Source organism: Cynocephalus volans, chromosome 13 (assembly GCF_027409185.1).
Source record: "Cynocephalus volans isolate mCynVol1 chromosome 13, mCynVol1.pri, whole genome shotgun sequence".
Taxonomy (NCBI): Eukaryota; Metazoa; Chordata; class Mammalia; order Dermoptera; family Cynocephalidae; genus Cynocephalus; species Cynocephalus volans.
In genome coordinates, this window is record NC_084472.1 from 79,078,890 (window position 1) to 79,103,530 (window position 24,641).

The following is a 24,641-nucleotide window of genomic DNA, read 5'->3' on the forward strand; positions in this document are numbered from 1 at the left end:
TAAAATTTATGTAACTTTTAAATTCTCATCCATTTTCTGCTTCTTTTGGTGTGCTTTATTATTCTCAAGAAAAATTGATATGTCAGGGATATGTTTCATGCCTTTAAGGATACATACAGCTGTGTGTGTGTGTGTGTGTGTAGCATATGGGCTTTGGAATTGGAACTGTTCAAATTCTTTTTTAACTTTTAGTAAATATCTTAAATTTGAATCAGCATCTGAGAAAGGGGCTGAGAATGTTTACTTTGAAGTTTTTTGTTGTTATTTTTAAAGACAGCAAAATGAAAATGTACTTAAAGTACTTGCATACATAATGTGCACTCAAATATTGGTTCTATTTTTCCTCCTTACTAGAAAACTTCTAGATTTACTTCCAGGAACTTCAAATTATACCTATTCTTTCCATTAAATATGCATGGTAAATAGCCATCAACAAAGTACTGAAAGTATTCTCAGTCTTTGAGCCAGGATTGTGGCTATTCATCTGGGAGACAAAATTCTTTTACTTAGTATATTGAATATCTCATAGATGAAAATTTTCTACCCAAAACTTTAAAACAGTGCCAACAGTATCCACAGAGAAAATTTAAATTGAATGAAATTTTATTACTACTTGCTTAATACAAGTTTACTTGTCCTACACAACTAAGAATTTATAGAATCTGTGCTTTATTGCACTGGGTAGAAACCAGAAATGCAGTTACACTGTTATACTGCAGTTTGTGGGATATTAGGGATGGTGTTCTCCAGAATACATGAAGATTCTCAGTGATTGTTGCAAGGAATCACAAAAGAGATCTTTGGCCCAAAGAAGACATGCCTGAAAGAAAGTAGAAAATCAGTTAAATTTAGCTGAATGCTAAGATATGTTAGTCTTTTTCTGGGTTAAAAATGGACAGTGATTTTCAGGATTTCAAATATGACTATTCTTTTTAGTTAAATAATGTACAAAGAGATGAGTGGGAGGACTTGCCATAGGAGCAGCAAAGACCAAGGAGGTAAACAATTCTTCTACCTTCCGCTATTTACCATTGATATTATGCTATCATTTGTCTATGAAGAAAAGGAATGATTAGGTATTTTCAAAACCTTATAATCACACGTAAAATTTCATTTCTTTCTTATGGAGATGGGCCATGAAGTTTAAATCTGCAGGTAAGAAGGATTAAAAGTTTCTTAAACAGTCATAAAATACATTTCTAGGTTTAGGGAAAGGAGGAATGTTAAAAAGCTACTCAACTTGCCTCTGATTGGAAAGATCACATAAGGCAATGTATAAAAATGCATGGAATAATAAAAAATTGTATATATGTGCAAAGTAGTATTATGATTATGGCTTATTAGAAATATGTTAAGCAAGGTTAATCTGTTGCTACTAAGAAAGTAGTATCCCAAAATCAATGAGAAATTACTTATGTATATCCACACTGCTGTTCTCATCCATTAACACAGATAATTACAAAATTGTATCATAAAATAAATAAAGACAATTTTGGTAAATTGATTTCAAGTCAAACAATAATAAAAAAGCAAAAATGGTATTTTAATATTAGCTGGCATTTCATTTATGTAGTCCAGGAAAAAAAAAGTCATTTTATGGGATTAATTAACTCAAGTTCTTGGTATCATCATTTAGTACAATGATAATCAAATTTTATCATGTAGGAGGATTTGTTAAAACATAATTTTTGGGCTCTACCTCCAGCGTTCCTGATTCAGTGGGTCTGGGGTAGGGTCTAAAAATTGATGTGCGTTTTTAATAAGAGCTCAGGTGACACTAAAACTGCTATTCTGGGAACCCACACTTTAAGAATCAAGTGGCTTGGTAGAAAAAAAAAAAAAAAACTGGTCCAAATCAGCATACCTGGGTTCTAGTCCCAGTGCTACTATATGGAATAGCACTGATTATTTCAATTCTCTGCACCTTTCCTTGGTAAGATGGTTATATCTGCCTTTTCTACCTCACAGATTTCTTAGAAGAATGATAATATCATGACATGTTGAAAGTAATTTTAAAAAGCTAATTTCAGTATGAAATATCTAATATCATAGCAGTTGAAAGATTTTTTAGTAACCAGAGGAAGGTGATTTTTAAGTCAGGAGCTAAAAATAGTTATTGATTTATCTACCATTGTTTTATACTTAAAACGCCTACTTTCCAAGTAGTGTATTTCCAAGTGGGTGTATTTTAAGTATAAAACAATGGTAGATAAATTGTTTAAAAATTTTATTTAGTTAATTTCTGGTTAACCAGACATGGAACTAGAAAATTTTTCTTTGACCATTACTAAAACTTTTCTGTCTAGTTAATTACTTGGTACCCTTCACTAGGATCTTTTATCTAAAACCTTTTATTGGTGTTCAAATTGGTTTAAGACGGCAACTTTGAAGTTGACTTCTGCTACTAGTAGTATTTTTGTGTGTGGTAAAAATCAGATGGGGAATTTGGAATTTAATATATTGAGGTATTATTAATTTTCTGGATTTTATTTAGTTTTATTAAACTCTACCAAACTCCATTTCTTGAAAACATTCAATTTCTTACACAACGGTAACGATTCTAGAAAACAGCTGGGATTTAAACAGGATGTTACCAGAAAGGGTGATTAATTTCAGCAAACCGATCATGAAGGAGATGTCTTTAAAAGAGTTGTTCTCATACATTTCATAGCAATACATTTTGTAATTGCATTTTCTTACTTTGGGCAGCAGAGCAATTCACTGAAATTGCAGTAACAGATCATCTCACATCCCTTTGCATCCCAGAAATGATCCTGGACATTCACATCAATCTGTGTCAGGTCAGCTACTCCTTCTGGAAGGTTGTGACAGTTGCGATCTTTTAGTATCTTTCTGTAGCAAGAGAGGCGATTTGAAGGCATAGCTTTGACCTGTAGCAGCAAAGTTATCCCAATAGTGACAGCAAGAACCATAAACTTCATTTTGGCTTTTGGCCCTGAGGTAGAAGAAAAACGAAAATGTCAGTGTTTGTTTTTTAGAAGATGGAATTTATCTGACCATAAAGTTCTGTAGCATTTTCATAAACTCTTGGATAGAAAAAAATGGGAGTCGGTCTTTTCTACTCTCCTCTTTGTGTTTCTCAAAGTGTAGTTTTTTGGACCATCTGCAGTAAAAATCACTTGGAATATTTGTTAAAAATCAAATGCCTGGGCTCCACAAAAATATTGAATGAGAAATGCTTCGGGAGGGGAGGAGGTGGTGAGAGCCAGAATCTGCATTTAATAAGTACCCAAAGTCGTAATTTTTTTGTGTGCATTCAGTAAAATAAATAAATAAATAAATAAAATAAAATGCTTTTTAAGGGGGTGCAGTGACCTTGCATATCTTATATCCTAACAAAAACATTGTCAAAGAATCTGTGCCACCCTGACAAAAACAAAAAACCCATTTATGCTGATATTGATAGATGATATTCTTTAGATATATTTATCATTTGATTAATTTTTTAACTTCCAGAATTATTTTTAGGGCCTATTCTTGTTGCAAATTTTTAGTAATGTTTTGAATTTTTATGTCACATAGAGTACTTCATCTTAGCCACAATCGAAAGTGGAGGCTTAAATTCTCCCTTATAATCATCTAGCCTGTCCTTGAACACCTACTGCAATGGGGGAACTCTTTGTTGACCAAATCAATATATTCTACTGCTGTAGTTCTAACATTTCTTACTGTAAAATATTTTTCTGTAGCTTCTACCTATCAGTACTAGCTTGAACCTGACCAAACACGTCTAGATCTTCTTCCAGGAGAATTATTATTATATTAATAATAATATTATTATATTTGGCAATTCGAGGTCTTTTACATTTCTGTATGAATTTTAGTATCAATGTGTCACTTTTTACGGGAAAGCTTGCTGGAATTTTTATTGAGATTATATTGAATCTATAGATAAATTTGAGGAGACATCTTTTAATATTGGATCTTCTGACCCATGAACATATGTATCCATACTTTCACTGTTGCTTATTTGTGGCTTTATGTTTCAAGTATGTTTATTTTATTTTATGGTGGTAAGAATATTTAACATGACATCTATCCTCTTAACATATTTTTAAGTGTACAATAAATGCAGTATTGTTATCAATAGGCACAATATTGTACATCAGATCTCTAGAACTTACTCAACTTGTATAACTGAAACTTTATACCTATTGATTAGTAACTTCCTATTTGCTGACCCCTTCCCCAACCTGCCCCAGCAACCACCATTCAGGTCTCTGCTTTAATGAGTTTGACAAGATACCTCATGTAAGTGAAATCATGCAGTATTCGTCCTTCTGTGGCTATCTTATTTCACTTAGCAGTAATGTTCTCATAGTTCATCCTTTTCTGCATATTGCAGGATATTCTTTTTTATTAAGTCTAAATATATTCCACTGTATATATAAACCACATTTTCTTAATCCATTTGTATGCAAATAGTCATTTAGGTTGTTTGCACATCTTGGCTATTGTGCTGCAATGAACATGGGAGTGCTAATAGCTCTTGAAGATCCTGACTTCAATTCTTTAAGATAAATACCCAAAAGTGATATTGCTGGATCATATGGTAGTTCTATCTTTAATTTTTTGAGGAACCTCTATATTGTCTTTCATAGTTGATGCACCATTTTGCATTCCCATCAGTAGTGTGCAAAGGTTCCAATTTCTCCACATTCTCACCAAATCTTGTCATCTTTTGTCTTTTTGATCATAGCCATCCCAACAGGTATCAGGTGATTTCTCATTGCATTTTTGATTTGCATTTCCTTGATGATTAGTGACATTGAGCATCTTTTCATACATCCATTGGCTGTTTGTGTGTGGAGTTTTTTGGAAAAATGTTTATTCAAGTCATTAGCCCATTTTTAAATTGGGTTATTGGGGGCGATTTTTGCTATTGTGTTGTACAAGTTCCTTATATATTTGGAAATTAATCTCTTATCAGACGACATATGGGTTGCATCTCATAAGTTTTGGTATGTTATGTTTTCATTTGTCTCAAGATATTTTCTAGTTTCCCTTTTGATATCTTCTTTGACCTATTGGTTGTTCAAAAGCATGTTGTTTAATTTCCACATATTTGTTACTTTTCCAGTTTTCCTTTTGCTATTGACTTTTAGTTTCATTCCATCGTGGTTAAAAAAAAATACAATCTTCTTAAATTAGTTAAAATTTGTTTTGTGACCTAAATGTGAGATCTATCATGGAGGATGATTTGTGTGTAATTGAGAAGAGTATGTATGCTGCTGTTGGGCTGAATATTCTGTATCTGTCTGTCAGGTCCATTTGGTCTATAGTGTTGTTCAAGTTTACTGGAGGTTTTTTTGTTGATTTTCTGCCTGGTCATTCTATCCATTACTGAAAGTGGACTAATGAAATATCCTACCATTATTGTATTGCTATCTATTTCTCCTATCAGTTTTGTCAATATTTGCTTTATATATTCAGGTGCTCTGATGTTGGGTATATGAATACTTACAATTGTTATATTTTCCTGTGGGTCAATCCTTTTATTATTATATAATGTCCTTCTTTGTCTCTCATGATACTTTTTTACTTACAATCTATTTTGTCAGATATAAGTATAACCCACTCTGCTATCTTTTGGTTGCCATTTGCATGGAATATCTTTTTCCATTTCTTTACTTTCATCTTGTGTGTGTTCTTAAATGTAAAGTGAGTCTCTTATAAACATCTTATACTTAGATCTTGGATTTTTTTCCCCTATGTCTTTTGATTGGAGAGTTAATCCACTTACATTTAAAGTAAGTATTGATAGCAAAAGATTTACTATTGCCATTTTGTTCATTGTTTTCTATTTGTCTTATAGTTCTTTTGTCCTTTTATTCCTCTCATGTTTTTTTTGGGGGGGTAGGGTTTTCTTTTTGTATTGATACGCTTTGATTCCTTTCACTTTTTCTTTTGTGTTACTTCTATAGTTTTTTTGTGTGTGTGTGTGTGGTTATCATAGGTCTTATGTAAAACATTTTATAATAGTCTGTTGTAAGGTAATAACAACTTAACTTCAATCACATACAAAAACTCTATACTTTTAATTCTCCTCCATCACACTTTATGTTATTGACGTCACAATTTACACTTATCTATACTGTGTATTCATAAACATATTTTTTACTTATAGTTATTTTTAACACAGTTATTTTGTCTCTTGTCTTTTAACTTCTATGCTAGAATTAAAAGGGATTTACCCAATGGCATTACAGTAATACAGTATTTGTATTTGTCTATATATTTACTTTTATCAATGAGTTTCACATTGTCTTATGCTATCATGTTACTGTTTAGATCCTTTCATTTCAACTTGAAGAAACCCCCTTTAGCATTTCTTGTGAACCAGGTCTAGTGGTGATTAACTCTCTCAGATTTTGTTTGTCTAGGAAAGCCTTTATCTCTCTTTCATTTTGAAGAATAGTTTTGCTGGGGATAGTTTTAGTTAGTAGCTTTTTCTCTTTTGGCACTTTGAATATATCAATTCACTTTCTTCTGGCCTGCAAAGTTGCTGCTGAAAAAATCCACAGTCACATCTTATAGTGGTTTCCTTGTATGTAACAAGTTGCTTTTTCCTTGCTATTTTCAAAGTTTTCTGTTTGTCTTTGACTTTTAACAATCTAATTATGATGTGTCTCATGTGGATTTGTTTGGGTTCTTATTTGGGGACTTTTGGTCTTCCTGGATGTGGATATCAATTTCCTTCCCCAGATTTGGAAAGTTTTCAGCCATTATTTTTTTCAATTAACTTTCTGGTTATTTCTCTCTCCTCCTTCTGAGACATTCATTATGCATATATTGGTTCTCCTGATGGTGTCCCATAAGTATCTTAAGCTATTTTTTATTCTTTTTTCATTTGCTTCTCTGACCGGATAATTTCAAAAAACTTGTCTTTGAGTTCATTGGTTCTTGCTTCTGCTTGCTCTCGTCTGCTTTTGGACCCCTCTATTGAATTTTTCAGTTCAGTTATTATATTCTTCAGTTCCAAGATTTCTGTTTGATACTTTTAAAAATTTTCTATCTCTTTAGTGAAATTCTCACATTGTACCTTGTTCTCCAAGCTAGTGGATCATTTTTATGATGATAATATTTTTATTGAAATGTATTGATTATACATATTTGTAGGGTACAGAGTTATATTTCAATTCATGTATACAATGTGTGGTGATCAAATCAGGTTAATTAGCATAGTTAGCATTAAAAAACTTAATAATTTCTTTGTGATGAGGACATTCAATCTCCTCTCTTCTAATCATCTGATAACATGCAGTAAATTATTAATTATAGATGCCTAACTTGACTGTATACCAATAGAACTTATTTTTCCTGTCTAACTGCTTTGCGTCCATTGACCAACCTCTCACTATCTTCCCTACCCCTTCCCCTTTCCCACCTCTAGTAACCACAGTTCTGTTCTCTCTTTCTGAAAGTTCAACTTATTATTATTGTTTGTTTGCTTGTTTATTTTAGCTCCCACATATGAGTGAGAATATCCAGTCTTTCTCTTTCAGTGCCTGGCTTACTTATCTTAACATAATTTTCTCCAAGCTCATCCATGCTTCTGCAAATTGCAGAATTTCATTCTTTTTTAAGGCTGAGTAGTATTTCATTTTTGTTTGTTTGCTTGTTTATTTTAGCTCCCACATATGAGTGAGAATATCCAGTCTTTCTCTTTCAGTGCCTGGCTTACTTATCTTAACATGATTTTCTCCAAGCTCATCCATGCTTCTGCAAATTGCAGAATTTCATTCTTTTTTAAGGCTGAGTAGTATTTCATTTTGTATATATACCACATTTTCTTTATCCAATCATCCATCAATGGACATTTAGTTTGATTTCATATCTTGGCTATTGTGAATAGAGCTGCAGTAAACATGGGAGTGTAGGTATCCCTTCAACGTGATGATTTCCATTCTTTTTGGTATATACTCAGTAGTGGGATTACTTGATTGTATGGTAATTCTATCTGTCATTTGGGAAACCTCCAAACTGTTTCCCATAATGGCTGTACTAATTTATAATCCCATCAACAGTATGATGATTATTTTAAATTCTCTGTCAGATAATTCATGTATCTCCATTTAATTATGGTTGATTTCTATAGTTTTGTTATGTCTCTTTGTTTGGATTGTGCTTCCCTGTTTCTTCATTTTCCTGGACTCTTTGTGTTGATATCTGCATATTAGGAAAAGAAAAAAAAAAACCACCTCTCCCACTCTTCATAGATTGGCTTTGTATAAGAAAAGACCTTCACCAATCAACCTACCCAGAGCTTTTTTGAACCTGTCAAAACTTTGTGCTAGTCCAAACTACTGTCTTTGTTCTTAGTGTTGTCTAGGTACCTAGAGTATGTCAGGTACCATTAGTACTCTGAAACAGGCAGAACAGAAGGCAATCTCTTGGGTAGTTATTGTAGAAGTTGGAATGCTGGAGTGCAGTTCAACTCTTTTGCTCTCCAGGAAGAAACTGGGAGCTAGAACTTTTCACCTTGTTTGTTCTCTGTTCATCTGGAGATGGGAGCTGTGGTAAGTGCCCACACTTTTGTTTAAACCTCCCCTCTATTCTCTGTAACCATGGGTCTAGTGTATGCCAGACATCATCATTGGTCCAAGACAGGCAAGACAAAAGCCAGTCCAGTGTGTAGCACTAGGAAATGCTGTAACATTAGATGTGTAGTCCAACTTTTTTCTTCCCCAAGGAGAAGATGCAATCTAGGATTTCCACCTGAACACTCTGTGCAGAGTTTCTGGGAGGAGCTGTGGTGAGTGACTGCACACTAGTTCAAACCATTTCTTTGTTCTCTGTAGCTCCCAGGGAACTAGTGTATGTGTGGTCCAACTTCTTTACTTCTCAGGGTGAAGTTGGGAGCTGGAGGTTCCCTTCTGATCACATGGGGCTGTGCCAGGAGTGGAGATTATGGCAAGAGGGTGTCTCCAGCTTTCCCACCTGTTTTGATGTGGCTGGTTTTGCATTTGCCTGGGGTGCAACTGTTTTCTGTATTTCTCACAAAGGGAATTGATCCATATGTTGCTGTTGAATTGGTGTGTACATGGGGGAAAGGAGAGTCCAGGGCTTCCTATTGTGCCTTCTTGCTGACATCACTCTCAAGTGTTTCTTACAGGCAATCTATTGTTTGGTCTTGCTTTTTTTATTGAAACTGACAATCTCTTCCTTTTAAGTGGAGTATTTAGACCATTTACATGTAATGTGATTGTTGACATGGTTAGGCTTAAATCTATTTCAATTTGTTTTCTATTTGGCTCAATGATTCTTTTCCCTCTTTTTGTGTGCTCTATTGGATTAACTGAAATTTTTTAATGATTTTATTTTACCTCCTTTTTTGGCTTATGAACTGTAATTCTTCATCTTGTTATTTTATTATTTATTTATTTATTCATTATTTATTTATTTATTTTTATTGAATCAAAATTGATTATACATATTTTGTGGGTTCAACATTGAGATATGTTGATCAAATCAATATTAGTAGCATATATATTGTTACAAATCGTAATTATTCTGTATGCCCCTTTTCTAATCTCTCTCCACCCCCCATTTCCTCCCCCTCCCCCCTCTAATTACTCTAGATTTCTTCTCTCCCTCTGAAAGAATAATGGTTACTCTGTTGATTTGCTGCCCAAATGATCTGTCCAGTGCTGAGAGGCATGATCATGTCCCCCAATACTATCATAGAGCAGATGTCTCTTCCATCACTAAGAAATGGGCTCTGTGGAGGCAGACATCCTCCTCCTTTCTTTATCTCTTCTGGTGACTCTCCTTGTGTCAACTCACTCCAGTGGCTGGCGAACCATCTGCATAGTGGTTGTGTCATCTAGCCGCCTTTGCGGCAGCCATGGTTATCGTGGTGGCTGTGGTGGGCCACCCACATGGAGGATATGTTTTTGGCCTGCTCCGTGGTGCTGGCAGTGTGCCTGGTTATGCAGAGTGTCCAATTCCTAGTTCCATGCACCAGGTCCCCAAGTGGGTCCCGAGGCACTGGCACAGTGTGTCTGATTGTAGGAGGGGGGGTCCGATCCTCCTCTCAATGCCCTAGTCCCTGGGCAGGCCCTGAGGCACTGGCAAGGAGTGCCTGGTTGTGGGAGGTGGGGGTCCAGTTCCCGGCTCCATACCCAGGTCCCTGGGTGGGCCCTGAGTTGCTGGCATGGGGTGCCTGGTTGTGGGAGGGGTCTCCGGTCCCCTTCTCCATGCCTCATGTCCACAGGCAGGCCCCGAGGCACTGGTGCATTTTGCAGGGTGGTAGGAGGGGGATCCAGTCCCCATTTCCATGCCCTGGGTCCAGGGCAGACCCCAAGGTTCTGGCATGATGTGCCTGGTTGTGGGAGGGGGGGTCTCATCCCCTTCTCCATACTCTGGGTCCCAGGGCAGGCCTTGAGACACTGGTGCAGGATGCCTGGTTGTGGGAGGGGGATCCGTTTCCTGGCTCCATACCCTGGGTCCCTGGGCAGTCCCTGAGGTGCTGATGTGGTGTGCCTGGTTGTGGGAAGGGGATCTGGTCCCTGGCTCCATACTCTGGGTCCCCAGGCAGTTCCCAAGGTGCTGACGTGGTGTGCCTGGTTGTGGGAGGGGGGATCCGGTCCCGGGCTCCATACCCCAGGTCCCGTGGTGGGCCCCAATTCACTGGCTCTTGTGCCCAGTTGTGGGACGGGGGTCTGATCCCCTTCTCAATGGCCCAGTCCCCGAGTGGGCTCCAAGGCGCTGGCACAGTGTGCCTGCTTGTGGGAGGGTGGTCCAATCCTCTCCTCCATGCCTTGGGCCCCTGGGCTGGGCTCTGAGGCACTGTCATGCATGGCGGGTTGTGGGAAGGGGGTCTGGTTCCTGGCTGCTAGCCCCAGGTCCCCAGGCAGGCCGTTAGGCATTGGTGGTGTCCCTGTATGTGGGAGTAGGGTTCAGTCCCCAGCTCCAATCCTCAGGTTCCTGGGTGGGGCCCTGAGATGCTGGCAGTGTAAGTGGTTGTGGGCAGAGGTCCTCCAATTTGAATGTAAGCTCTAGGAAGGAAGGAATTTTGTCTACTGTGTATCCCAAGCACCTGAAATGGTGCCTGACAGTTTAGTGAATGAATACACGATACAAGGGTACTTCAAAAAGTTATGGAAAAATAAAATTAAAAGATAATATAAATCTTTCCATGGACTTTTTGAAGTATCCTCCTATATCTTAATCTCTAAGTGCTTAAAGTCAGGAAAGGCAGTTTCCCAGATTGCTAAACTCAATATCTAGTTGCAGAGAACTATTTGTTATGTGAAGAGGTTAGTGAGCTGTGAAATTCTTAAATTTGTTTGTCATCAGCTACTGTCTTAATAATCAATTTTTCTTTTTCCTTAACACTTTAAAATTTTATTTTAACATTTATTTGTACATGATTGTGGAATACAGTGTGTTGTTTCAATATATGCATGTACTTCACAGTTATTCTCTTAGAGTAGATGGCATAGCTCTGTACCCATTAATCCCCACTTCTCTTCCCTGTGCCCCGCTTCCCTCTTGGTAGCCATTATTCTACTCTCTACTTCTATGTGAACCACTTTTTTTTTTTTTTTTTTTTTTATGATTCCACATATGAGTGAGATCATCTTTCTGTGCCTGGGTTATTTCACTTAATATGCTGGATTCCAGTTCCATCCATATTGCTGCAAATGACAGGATTCATTTTTTAAAAAATAGCTGAATAGTATTCCATTTGTATATATACCACAGTTTTTAAAAATCCATTCATCTGTTGATGGGCATTTAGGTTGATTCCATCTCTTGGCTTTTTTGAATAGTGTTACAATAAACATGGGAGTGCAGTTATCTATTCAGTATATTGATTTCATTTCCTTTGGGTATCTACCCAGTAGTGGGATAGCGGGGTCATAAGGTAGATCTATTTTTAATTCTCTGAGGAACCTCCATACTGTTTTCCACAATGGCTGTACCAATTTACAGGGTAGTTCCCTTTTCTTTGATCTTTGCCAGCATTTGTTATTTTCTCTCTTTTTGATAATAGCCAATTAATCAGTTTTTGTAAATAGCCTGACTTTAAAATATATTTCTCAATTTCTGGTGGGTTTTTTTTTTTTTTTTTTTTTTTTTGTCAAAACTAGTTGGTCTGTCAAAACTGGTCAACTAGCTCATACCTGATTTAGAAAAAATACATTTGTATGTATGTGCATATATTTATCCGAAGATTGAACAACAACTACCACCTGCCTTTTCTGTAACCTCTCTCACTAGGTTCTTCTCTATCAAAAGGCTGGATGTGAGGGGGATGAGTGCGGGGTAAGTTGAAAACTCTTTTTAATCTTTTTGCCTAATATGTTTGAAGAATTTTTCTATTATTTTTTATATCTTTGATCTTCCTAGTTGTTTTTTTACTTCTTTATTTTATTTTATTTTTTACTTATTAATTCCTAGTTTTTTACTGTACAATCATGTTGTTCTTAATTTTGTCTAATTTGTGTGGCTTTTGGATAGTCATGCATTTGGCCAACTTGGACTTGTACTACAACTTTCTTGTTTTACTTGAATATAGGTGTACTTTGTTCCTTTTATGATGGTTAGCTGTTTAAGCCTTCTTTTCATTAGATGGTTCTTGGTAGAGTCATATACCAGATTGGATTTTTTTTTTAAGAAAAACATTTTTCTTTAAAAAAATAAAGTAACACATAGATGTATGAAAAATACAGAAAAGCATAGATAGAATAAAATTCAGCTAGAGTTTTAATATAGAGAGGATTGTTGCTAACATTTTTGTGTATGGGTTTGTTTTTGGGGTTTTTTTGTTGTTGTTGTTGTTGTTTTGGTATGCATAGAGGAGGGTGTTAAGAAGAAGAAAATGAGATGGCCAGGGACAGAACACAGGGAAACTCAAACATTTATGGCCTGGGTGGAAGATAAATCAGAGAAAGAAATTATATACCAGTGAAGGAGATTGACAGGGAAGTACAGGTTGTAAGATAGTGAGAATGAGTAGAAAGGATAAGTGAGTGGAAGACCAAGGCATGTTTGGACAAACTCATCTCAAATTTGGTATTAACTGAGATTTATTCCTCAGAGTGTCTTCATTACACTCTGCTATATAAAAGCAGATGAATTCAAAGTCCATACACCATCACTTCCTGATCTCTTTTACAGTCCTGTGTCTCTTATTAACATGATATCTCCACTGAAACAACAATATTGAACATGTTTAAAATGTAAGGATGCCAGCTAAAATACAAGATTCCAGTTACATTTGAATTTCAGATAAACATTTGAATAATTTTTAGCATAAATATGTCCCAGATATTACATAGTTTTCTACCTATTGTGTTAATTTTGATCATTTATATTTTGTTAGAAAGTAGCCCATTTCACCCATTTTAAAGAAAAAAAAATTGCAATAAAGCTATATAGAGTATTTCCTTATAATGAAAAAGAAATCTTTCTCTTTCCATTATGGCCTTTCTATATGTCATCCTCTCTGCCATGAATGCTCTTTACTTGGCTGGCTGGCTTCTCAACTTTTAGGTCTCAGTTTTAATGTCATTCCTTCAAATGCCTTCCAATCTGAGGTACTTTCAACCTGACTCTTTCATAGTGCCGTCTTTTTTTCTTAATTATATTTATCACAATTTAAATGATATATTAGTGAAGTTATTCATTTTGTATCATTCCCACTGGACTGAAAGCTCCATAAGAGCAATCTATTTTGTTCACCACAACACACCTGGTGGCTAATACAATGTTTGGCCCATATTTGTTTAATTAAATGAATGATTCTCTACGCCCCCCCCCCCTTTTTTTATCCTGGGCAAGAGCCTGTAGAAGTTTATGTTATCTAAAAGACTGTGTAAACCTCTCAGTGCCGATCGTAAGGCTTTTCTTCCACTTCCTCTCTGCACCTATTATTCACTACTGTAGAGCTAGCCAGACAGTCAGACCAATCATCTCTTTAATCCTATACACATGTCTTTGCCTTGCTGTTCTTTCTCACCTCTTACCTTTATGTTAATTTCTAACCAAACATCCCTTAAGGACAAACTTCAAACTCATATCTTCTAAGAAGCCTTGCCTGATCCCAGCCAATACCCCTTTCACACCTTCCTTACTCTGTGTTCCCAGAGCACTTATGTATAATCTGTGCTACAAGAACTGTGAATTTGACTAAACAATGTCTTGTAATTATCAGCATTTTCCATAAGCCAGTTAACCATATGGAGAATATGGCTACCATTGGATGCTGGGGAATGGCAAAGTCACTAAAAGGCAATTAACCATTTTGTGAATTGGTCATTCTGTGAATTAACCTCCAGCCAGGAAGGAAGAACTGGAACAATCATATAGGGCCTTATAGGACATGATAAGGAGTTTAGATTTTATTGAGTATATTGGGAAACCATTGGAAGATTTTGACAATATAGTATTGTGATCTGATTTATGTCTTAAAAAAAATTTATGGCATCTCTGTGAAGATGTGGGGCAAGATTAGAAGTTGAAAACAAGAGGCTTTTGATGAGAACTGATGGAAAGTATAGGCAAGAGGGAAAGAATCAAGAATGACTCAGCTTTCTCACCTGAATGGCATTGCCTTTTATTGAACTGAGGAAGAATTGGAAGGAGCCAATTTGGGGGAATTTAAGAGTAAGTTTTTGGACAAGTTAAGTTATTAACTTAATGCCTATTAGACATGCAAGTGAAGACATTGAGTAGGCAGTGGAATATGAGTCTGTAGGTCAGGCTGGAAATACAAATCTGAAAGTAATCAAGATATGCATTGATAGTAGTTATAGCTATGGGTGTAGTGGGGCAGTGAGTATAGACCACAAAGAAACAAGGCAAAGGACTGAGGCTTGGGGCTATCCAATATTTGGAGGATTAGAAGAGGAGATGCCAGCATCATGACAGCAAGGACTATAACTTCTACTTTTTTTGTATCTCTCAGAGGTCCTGCTTCTCTTCTGCCTGTGTCCATGCCATCGCACAAAACAGTGTTTCTGCCATAGTCTCAGTCACATACTACAATGGAAATTTCCATACCTGGCAAGAACTTACTGGTAGATTTTATTTAACAGATTATAAATTATGTGTTTTAACTGAAGTCTTCTCTTCTTCCTTTACTTAAGTGCAGATAAATAAATAACTTTAACTATTATTTAGCAAATGGAAAAATGTCTGAGCCAGTATGTTCCTGGGATACACTAGTTGGTTTTTTTTATTCAAAGACACCAATCTTGATTCTTGGCAATTCATCAAAACCATATATTTTCAAGTGCCAACAAGACTGAAATGACTTTGGCCAATTTGAAACAAATGCTGTATTTTTTTTTCTTTCCGTTAAAGTACGTGCACTTAAAATTACTCCTGTAGTATGTCTAGATTAGAAAAGAAAACAAGATTAAAAACTGAAGATCTGAAAGAATAAGCAAGACAACCTTAAGTAGTTATTCATTGTTTTTTTAAATTCAATTTTGCGTAATTAATATTGTGCCTAATGTATGATGCCATTCATATCCCAATAGTGGTTTAATTCTTGAAAGAGCAATACAGAGGGTACAGAATTATGAGCAAGACATTTCCAATTAAGCAATTAATCACTGCCACCATCTTTTGGTAAGAAATTGCAAATTTTGATTCTGGGAGGGTATTTGGCATCAGAAAGCTTTTGAATGGCTGGAGTTAAATGGAGACTTAGAGGGAAAAATGATCCCATTTAATAGCCAGAACCAACAGGGTTATGTAGTTTAAATATTCAGACATTTGTGGTGCAGTGTTCATACAGGCAGCTGATGTCAGTTCTGGGAATTGGTATTAAGAGCAGTGGAACGAAACAGAGTTGATGAATTAGACAGAAAGGGCAGTCCATTTTCAGCTTCCTTTCAAAAAGCAGCAACAGAGAAGCAAAGCTGCAAAAGCAAATGAAAACTTCAGCCCAGAACTTGACATTTGAAATGTGGAAATTACAGTTGGGAGAGATTAAAATTGCTGCCTAGTCTGTGATGTTTCCAATTCATCTTTTTTTGGAAGATGAAAATCACTGTTAGTTTTTAAATTCTCTCTTTTTCTTATTAACTGTCTTAGAAGAGGTTTGCATTAGAATGACTGAATCCTGAAGTAAACTTTCTCAATGTGTATGTTAAAGGATTGGAAGTGGTAGTAGAAATTGGACAAGCCTTTCAAAGATCATTAAAACAGACATATCAGCCTAAATACCCAAGATAACTTCATCAGTGGAAAAATGAAATCTACATCCTCCCTGAAGGTGACCTGCCTCCAGGCCTCTCAGAGCATGCTAGAAGATGATATTAATATTCAGTCTTGCCTCATTCCAATTGTTTCCTGGCTACAATAAATTATCATCACTGGAGAAAAGGACCAGCTTCGGGAGAGATTTTCACAGCCTGTGTAACCAAGTTAAGGAATCTTACAGGGAAATTTTTCTAAGCCCCAAAGGGAAAGAGTGTTCCATTTATCTTAGCACTACAGAGACTGTGTTGTGTTCCGTGGTGGGGACACTGAAGATGAACTCAATGAATTCCCTCTTTGTATCACACATTTATACCAGTTTCTTTTCAGGAATCAGGAGTTTTAAAGCGAGAAACATTTGCTTTCTTAGACATTGCAGTTAACTTAATGTAGAGTAGGTAATGTAGAGATGTTGCTACTGCATTTTAAACAACCATATACTTCATCCTCACATAGTTCCTGTTCTGTGGGACCAGATTCAGAGTAGATATGGGCATTAAATGAATAAAGTGAGGAATCTGCTTCTTTCAAAACCTATGATTAAATGACTTTCCCAGTCAAGGAATGTGCATTTCCTATTATGTTTTAATCTGATTAGTTCCCTTTATCCTAAGAAACATCATCTCTTTCAAAGTGCATGCGTCATCTCTTCAGAGGCTCTGTCTCTCTGTCCTGCCTTTCTGCTTCAACAAATACATGCATTTTCTCCTCTAATCTATAGCAGCAGTTTGGAGTAGAAAAAATGACATAAAATGGTTTTTTATGGAGAAAAAAATTACATACCCTTTTCTTCTTCTCCGTTCCTTTCGTCTTCTTGGCAGAGGAATCTTCCCAAATGCTCCAACTCACTAGGTGAATTTGGGCAAAAGAAGAGGAGAGGAGGTGCTAGAAGAAGGTTCTTTACAAATGAACCTTTGTCTGCCTGTCTCTCGTCTGAGATTGACAGACTTGCTGCTCCAGCCAGGACTTGGGGGAGGAAAAGAGTGGAAGGAGACAGGGCTGCAAGAACTGCCTCCCTTGGATTCTTCCAAACCAGGCGAGACTGAACTAAACAGTTTCTTTACAGAGGGAAATAACTAGTCTATACAAGAACTTCAGGGAGGCAGACTCTTGGAGTAATAAAATATGAAACATGAGGGACTTAAAAAGAACACTGAGTGATTTTTACCTTGAGAGCAGTATGTGTGTGGATTGGGGTGGGGCAGGAATGGAGTGAGGTGGGGGAGAAAGGAGGAGAGAAAAAGACGGAGAGGAGAGGGGTAGCTAACATTATTTAGAAAGACAGCTGATCACCTCTTCTTCTTTCATAAGTTCGTGTGTGTGTGTGGGGGGGGTGTTTACCAAGTTTTCCTACCATCTAGATTTCTTATAACATTTTGGTAGAAGCTATATTCCAATTCATAGTCTATCCTCCCAGCTTCTCACCCAAACAGTCATTACCAATCGGAAAGCAAAAATAAATGACTGAAAAAGAAATCTGTTTTGTGTCTGAGAAATAAAGGCACAAAAGGAATTTCACTGTTTTGAGCAAACTGTACTGGAATACTAGCATCTGTTAGCTATTTTTTAGTTTTTGGGTTTTTTTGTTTTTGTTTTTTAATTCAGTTAGGGGTAGTGTTCTGGGGATTAGAAATATTATGATAGAGTAGGAATTAGGAATTATCTGGACATAAAATGGAGGAAAGGGCACTTCAGATTGTATTAATAAAGGCATGAAGGTGAAGGAGAGGGTGACAACTTGGGGATTACAGGTAGTTGTATTGGATGCAACCAGAAAGGATAAGAGAAGAAATTAGATAGAAGCAAGTTTATGAAGTACCTCATAGACCATGCTAAAAATTTTGGATTTTGTCCTGAAAGTGAATGGAAAGATGATGAAAACATATTGAAAAGGATGAACCCCCAGGCTTCAGTTTGAAAGAAGGATGGTGTGGAAGGAAAGAGACTAGAGTCAGGGAGAACAGGGGCTCCTACAGTAATCCAGAAGAGAAGATGGTTAGTAAGCAAAACTGAAAGGACTTGATGACCAATGAGTTGTTTATGTTTAGAGTAGAGATAGTTGAGAGAAGGGAAGGAGAATCTATTAACTTTCAAAAGCTTGGGCCTTTGGATGAATGGGGCTGCTATTCACCTAGAAAAAGAATACCAAAGTTTCAGCTAGAGCAGGAGTAGGAAAATAGAAATGAGTTAGTGGTGAGTGTTCAGTTTAAGGAGCCGTAGGTGCAATTGGGAATGTTTATCAGGCAGTTGTTTAAATGGACCTGGAGCTCAGGAAAAAGTCTTGTCTGAAGAATTAATCAACTAAAAATCTACTAAATATCCAATATTATCAAGTGCTGGTGTTCCATTGCACAGTATGGTGACTATGGTTAATAGTAGGTATTGTATATTACAAAATAGATAGAAGAGAGGCTTTTGAATGTTCTCACCACAAAGAAATGATAAATGCATGAGGGGGTGGATACATTAACTACCCTGATTGGATCATTATACAACATATATATGTATCAAAACATTTAATTGTACCCAATAAATATGTACAGTTACAATGTATCAATTGAAAAAAATTAAAAGTCAACTAAATAACTAATAGAGTTATTCAACTAAATGATAATTGAAGCCATGGCTGTACCACTTAAAAGTTGCTGCACTCTTACTGTGTGCCAGGCGCTGCACGTCTTAACTCATTCACTCCTCCTTATGACCCTATTAAGTAGGTACTAATATTAGTCCCATTTTATAAATATGGAGACGTCAGAGATGGTAGGTAAATTTCCTAAGATCACACACACAGACCAAAACATGGCAAGACCCTGGCAGTGTCGTTCTAGTGTCTATGCTTTTCACCATTATGCCATACTGCCTCTCAGAATAGATTACAGAGAAGAGAACAGGGCTGAGATCAGAATCTTAGGGACCACTGGCATTTAAAGGATGGGTAGATAATTAGAAAGGAAACTGATAAGGGATAGCCAAAGAAGTAGTGAAAAAATTAGGAGAGTGTTGTCATGGAAGTCAAAGGAAAAATATTTCAAGAAGAACGGAGGTGAATGGAAGCCCCTGGTGACAGCAGTTTTGGAGAAGCCATACGTGAACACTCCGATATGCAGGTAGGTAGAGTGAAGTGAAAGTCAACAAAACCAGAAGCAGTTACCAGTCCTAAGAGAGCTCAAACCTTTGCTTAATCTCCATTTTATGAAGCTGGAGAAAGTGGCACAGACTCCAGGAAAGGAGATGGGAGGTGCATGTGCAACTGACTGCACATTTCCTTTGCATATTTATAAACAAGTCTCTTGTGATCCTTACAATAAAGCTTATGCCACAGATGGGATTAAGTTGTTTGTATGATTTAAATATACAGAAATATATGGGTATGAGGAGGAAAATCAAATGACTTCATTCCATCTTGAGAGCTATCCATCTTGTTGACCTCATGTAGATCTAGACCAGAATATAGGCCAAGGCAGATCCGTATTCCCTGTAGATAGATCCTCTCTTTCCTCTTTGTTTTGCTCTTATTTCTCTGTGTGTCTAATTATTTTTTCATTTCCCTTATTGTACTGTTCATTTTGTCTCCTTGTATTTGAATTCACAGCTGCTCAAAATAGTTGATTCGTTTTTATATTCAGCAATATTCAAATCTGTGCAATATGTTTGCATTGTGCTTCTCGCATGCTGGCTTCAAGTGGTACACAGCAGCTCTCTAATCGTCTCTGGATCACATTCTGAGTCACTTAGTAAAGTTTTCCCTAGGAAACACATTTGGACCCTGGCTTCCTAGTTCCTTGTGCTCTCAAATATTTATTTATTACCACCTGAACTTCCCATAATTTCTAAAGAGAATTATTAAACATTGTTAAATTTAAAACTGCTTGCTGTCCTTCCTTTCCAACTTGGGCCTGGCAGGATGGCTCCTGCAAAGAAGGGTGGCAAGAAGAATAAGGGCCATTTTGCCATCAACGAGGTTGTGACTTAGGAATACACCTCAACAGTCACAAGTTCACCCATGGGGTGGATTTCAAGAAGTGTGCCCCTCAGGCACTGATAGCGATCTAGAAATTTGCCATGTAGGAAATGAGGATTCCAGATGTGTGCGTTGACACCAGGCTGGACAAATCTGTTGGAGCCAAAAGAATAAAGAATGTCCCATATCATATCTGTGTGTGGTTGTCCAGAAAAAGTAATGAGGATGAATTCACCAAGAAGTTCTATTCTTTGGTTACCTATGTACCTATTACCACTTTCAAAAATCTGCAGTCAATGTGGATGAGAACTAACTGCTGATTGTCAAATAAAGGTATAAAACCACCAAAAAAAAAAAAATGCTTGCTGTTGTTATTCATCCTTATATCCATTACAAAGTGTTGTCTGTTTGAGAAGCAGTTGAATTGCACATCAAAGCCTGCAATAGGAGAATCTGCCCTTGTGATTTTTAATTTGGTGCTCAAATCTGAAACCACTATTTGTTTTCTTGAACTTGGAGATTTAAGGCATTTTTGATTTCTCTCCTGATGGGCTGTTACTCAGGTCTCTTGATGAACCCTGCTTTATGTTGCTCTGGAGACCACCTGTCTCTTTGAGACAGCCTCAGGAACCTCCCAAAGTGAACCTCGTAAATGACATAGAGCCTATATTTTAAGTAAGGTGATCCAAATATAGTATCCAGATTTCTAGATGATATGTCCAACTATATTTTTATATTTTTATGTAATGATGTGTGTGCATGTTTTATTTATATAGATAGATGGTATCACTCTTAATCAGGTCCAAGTCAGGTTTGTTAAAACAGAAAATCGTCACAAATTAGTGACAGAACCAATTCATGAGTGGAAAAACATTTTACGTAGAACTTAAACAATTGTGTTCAAAGTACTGGTATTAAGTTTGAAAAGCGATCTAATTTGTATTTCCTAAAAAACAAACAAACAAACAAAAACCAACAGCAAAGTCCTTCCAAACAGTTGAAGTCTCAGGAGATATATTAGATATAAATAATCTCAGACATTGGACATCTTAGGCTTTTGAAAAAAATGAGAACACACATAAACTCTTCCTCTGAGTTCCACCTGGGAGCTCATGCATATGCTCTGATTTAGAATCTTCTGCTCCTCTGTTCTATAATTGACCCCCTTCTCTCATTTCCCTCAGGCTTACATCCTTCTGGAATCACTGAGGCTGGCAGTGTGGGGTCAAACAGCAACTGGTTTCAACCTTCACAATTCCGATCCCCCCAGAAGAGAGGTAGGACTTATTTTATGTGAATATCCTTCACAAAAGAAGTTTCAAAATAATTATGCTAATTGAAAATGAATTCACAATATGTTTGTTGAAATAATGAGTTACAGACAAAATTAACTTTTAAAACTACCTTTAACATCTTTCATCAGTTAAAAAAGAAACAAGCTGTTTTATGAACTTTATTTTTGAACTCAGTAAAAGAGTTTTCTTTTTCATTAAAACTATTTTAAGTTTCCCTTAAGATTTCCACCGAACCTGGAACGTTTGTGCTTAGAGTGGTTTTTACAACTGAGTTGAACAATATAACCTCTATTACCCAAACTTAGCTTTCTGCCACTGAAGTAGCCACTGAGCTTAAGAAAACAGACTCCACTGAGGAGTCTCAAGTGAGGCCCTTGGGGAGACAGCAGAATTACCACGTAGCTGTGTGTATGATGTTGAACTGATGCTATATAACTACAGGAAGAGAAATATTTCTAAGAGGCATCGTATTGGAATGCAATTTTGATGATATGATGTAGTTGGGAATTGCCAGGACTCCCACATGGGCAGCGCTGGCTATAATGGTGATAGTAGGGAGAGTCTTCTTGATTGAAAGCTTTTAGTCAGAATAGCAAACACATGCACTGTTTTATGTGGGCATAGAGGGAAGGCACCCTGGGAGTGCTGGACTTTGTCACAGAATTTATACATAGAGGTTGAGCACCAGGAGTAACACGATCTTTAAATATAACAGAAATAAAGTCAGAAAAATGAACATTGGGAGAAAAGTGTGTCAAGGAAAACTACCCAGTTTTAGGAGCCCATGGAATATTTAGAAGGAAGGAGAAAGTTAACATGAAAATAAACTTGAGCAGGAAAAGAGGCCAAGAAGAAAAGGAACTTGAAAATAATCTCTCGAGTTTCCTGGCAGTCTAAAGGAGCATTGGACTGGCAGTGCATAGAATCACAGCCCAGATCCCAGAAATACTTTTGTGGTTTGGGAGACAACCCTACTTACTTATCAAACCTAGAAAGATAGAAAGATTGAGTAAGTGTGCCAAAGTGTGTTCTTCTGTAGGTCCTGAGAAACTGCCTTCATCTTCCCAAAGTTGTTTCAAGCTTCAAGTGTCTAGTTGGTTGATAATGTTAATGATAATAGTAATGACACTAGTAATAATAATATTAGCTGCCCTTGCTAGTGTGCTAAACACTTCACTAATGTCTTATTTAATCTAAGCAACTTACTCTTATGAGGTAGTTTCCAGATGGGGAAAAGAAGTTCAAAAAGGTGAGGCAACTCGGCCAAGACACATAGCTCATAAGTAATGGAGAGCAAACTGGAAACCAAGACAAAACTATGCTCTTGCCTAATAATAAATTGTAAAAGGAATAGAATAAGGGGCTGAAGAATCTAAAATAACAATACTTTTTTAAAAAGTTGCAGCCCGCCATTAGAGTGTCACTGAACCATGCAGGTTGTCTGTGAACTATACAGCCATCGGCCTCGTGATGTGCCTCCTTAATCTATTTTCTGTTAACACTTGGCTTGAAATAATTCTTACCTGGACACTAAGAAACTTAAATCAGCTGAATGAAGTTTTCTACAAAGTCAGACATGGAAAATTGCCTAAATGTTAGTCCTTTGGATAGAGTTTCTAAGTTTCATAAGAGATTATGATTCCAGGAGTAAAATTACAGTGTCAGGCACTCAGTAAATATTTGTTAAATGAATGAATGAGTTAATGAATACATGAGCGAATGGATGAAATTCTTGGGTAGAAGATAGGCTCTTGGGACTCATTCATTCAATAATTATTTGTTGAGTGTCTCCTGGGCACCATGAATGATGTTGTCCTGTCACTGAATGCCGAGTTCAGCAGCCGGCCACCACTCTTTCCTCAAGGCTATTTGGCAGGCTCGGCTACCAAATCCTACCATAAATCTGTTTCTCCCTTGTAAAATAAGGGGTTTAATGGGTGTTTTTTATAGCCCCTTCCATTTCCCATTTTCTATGAGTATAATATTCTAAGTATCTTTTTTAAATAAACGTTTTTTGTTTTAGAATAGTTTTAGATTTACAGAAAATTGCTAACTTAGTACAGAGACTTCCTATATGCCCTCCATCCCGTTTTGTCTATTATTTAATTCTTACATTAGTGTGGTACATTTGTTAGAATTAATGAATCAATATTAATACATTATTATAAACTAATGTCTATACTTTATTCATTTTTACATAGTTTTTACCTGATGTCCTTTTTTCTGCTCCGGGATCCCTTCCAGAGCACCACATTACATTTAATTGTCATGTGTCTTTAAGCTCATCTTGGCTGTGACAGTTTCTCAAACTTTACTAGTTTTGGATGACTTGGAAGGTTTTGAGGAATACTGGTCAAGTATTTTGTATAATGTCTCTCAATTGTGGTTTGTCAATATTTGTCTAATGATTAAACTTGGGTTATGTGTTTTTGGGAAGAAGACGACAGAACTGAAGTGCCATTTCTATAACATCATTTCATACATGTACATACAAGTCATGTACATACTATAAACATGAATTGTCACTGTTGATTTTAATCAGGCTGAGGTAGTTTTTGTCGTATTTCTCCACTGTACCCTGGCCTTTTTTCTCCCCCTTTCCATACTACACTCTTGGAAGGAAGGAAGTCACTCTGCACAGTCCACACTTAAGGAGTGGAGAGGTATGCTTTACCACCTTGGGGGCAGAGTAGTGACATACCTTTTTTGAATTCTTCTGCTCATGAGATCTGTCTGTTCTCCCTCATTTGTTTACTTATATCAGTATGAACTCATGTATATTTATTTTATATTTTGGATTATAAGTCAATATTACTTTTATTTTTTATTTTTTATTTTTTTAAATTTTATTTTGTCGATATACATTGTGGCTGATTATTGCTCCCCATCACCAAAACCTCCCTCCCTTCTCCCTTCCCCAACAATGTCCTTTCTGTTTGCTTGTCGTATCAACTTCAAGTAATTGTGGTTGTTATATCTTCTTCCCTACCCCCGGTTTTGTGTGTGTGTGTGTGTGTGTGTGTGAATTTATATATTAATTTTTAGCTCCCACCAATAAGTGAGAACATGTGTTATTTCTCTTTCTGTGCCTGACTTGTTTCACTTAATATAATTCTCTCGAGGTCCATCCATGTTGTTGCAAA

General features: G+C 36.6%; 2 protein-coding genes across 2 annotated transcripts in view; one reads left to right on the forward strand and one right to left on the reverse strand.

Moving 5' to 3' along the window:
• The window catches only part of SAP30 (Sin3A associated protein 30), a 41,508-nt gene that overhangs the window by 12,103 nt on the left and 4,764 nt on the right, over positions 1-24,641 (forward strand). Inside the window, exon 4 of the mRNA XM_063077265.1 lies at positions 21,388-21,480. Within this exon, the coding sequence (XP_062933335.1) occupies positions 21,388-21,480 (93 nt within the window). The remainder of the gene's footprint in view (positions 1-21,387; positions 21,481-24,641) is intronic.
• On the reverse strand, positions 766-17,083 carry SCRG1 (stimulator of chondrogenesis 1). The gene is made up of 3 exons (XM_063077267.1): positions 17,023-17,083; positions 2,701-2,956; positions 766-820 (listed from the first exon to the last, which is right to left on the reverse strand). The coding sequence occupies exons 2-3, from the start codon at positions 2,940-2,942 to the stop codon at positions 766-768; spliced, it is 297 nt and encodes a 98-aa protein (XP_062933337.1). The 5' UTR covers positions 2,943-2,956; positions 17,023-17,083.

Excerpts from the sequence above, each read along its gene's own strand:
- SCRG1 (XM_063077267.1), bottom strand. The coding sequence starts at position 2,942 with ATGAAGTTTATGGTTCTTGCTGTCACTATTGGGATAACTTTGCTGCTA. Across the intron at positions 821-2,700 it reads GAATTGCTCTGCTGCCCAAA|GCATGTCTTCTTTGGGCCAA; the intron begins GTAAGAAAATGC and ends ACTTTCTTTCAG.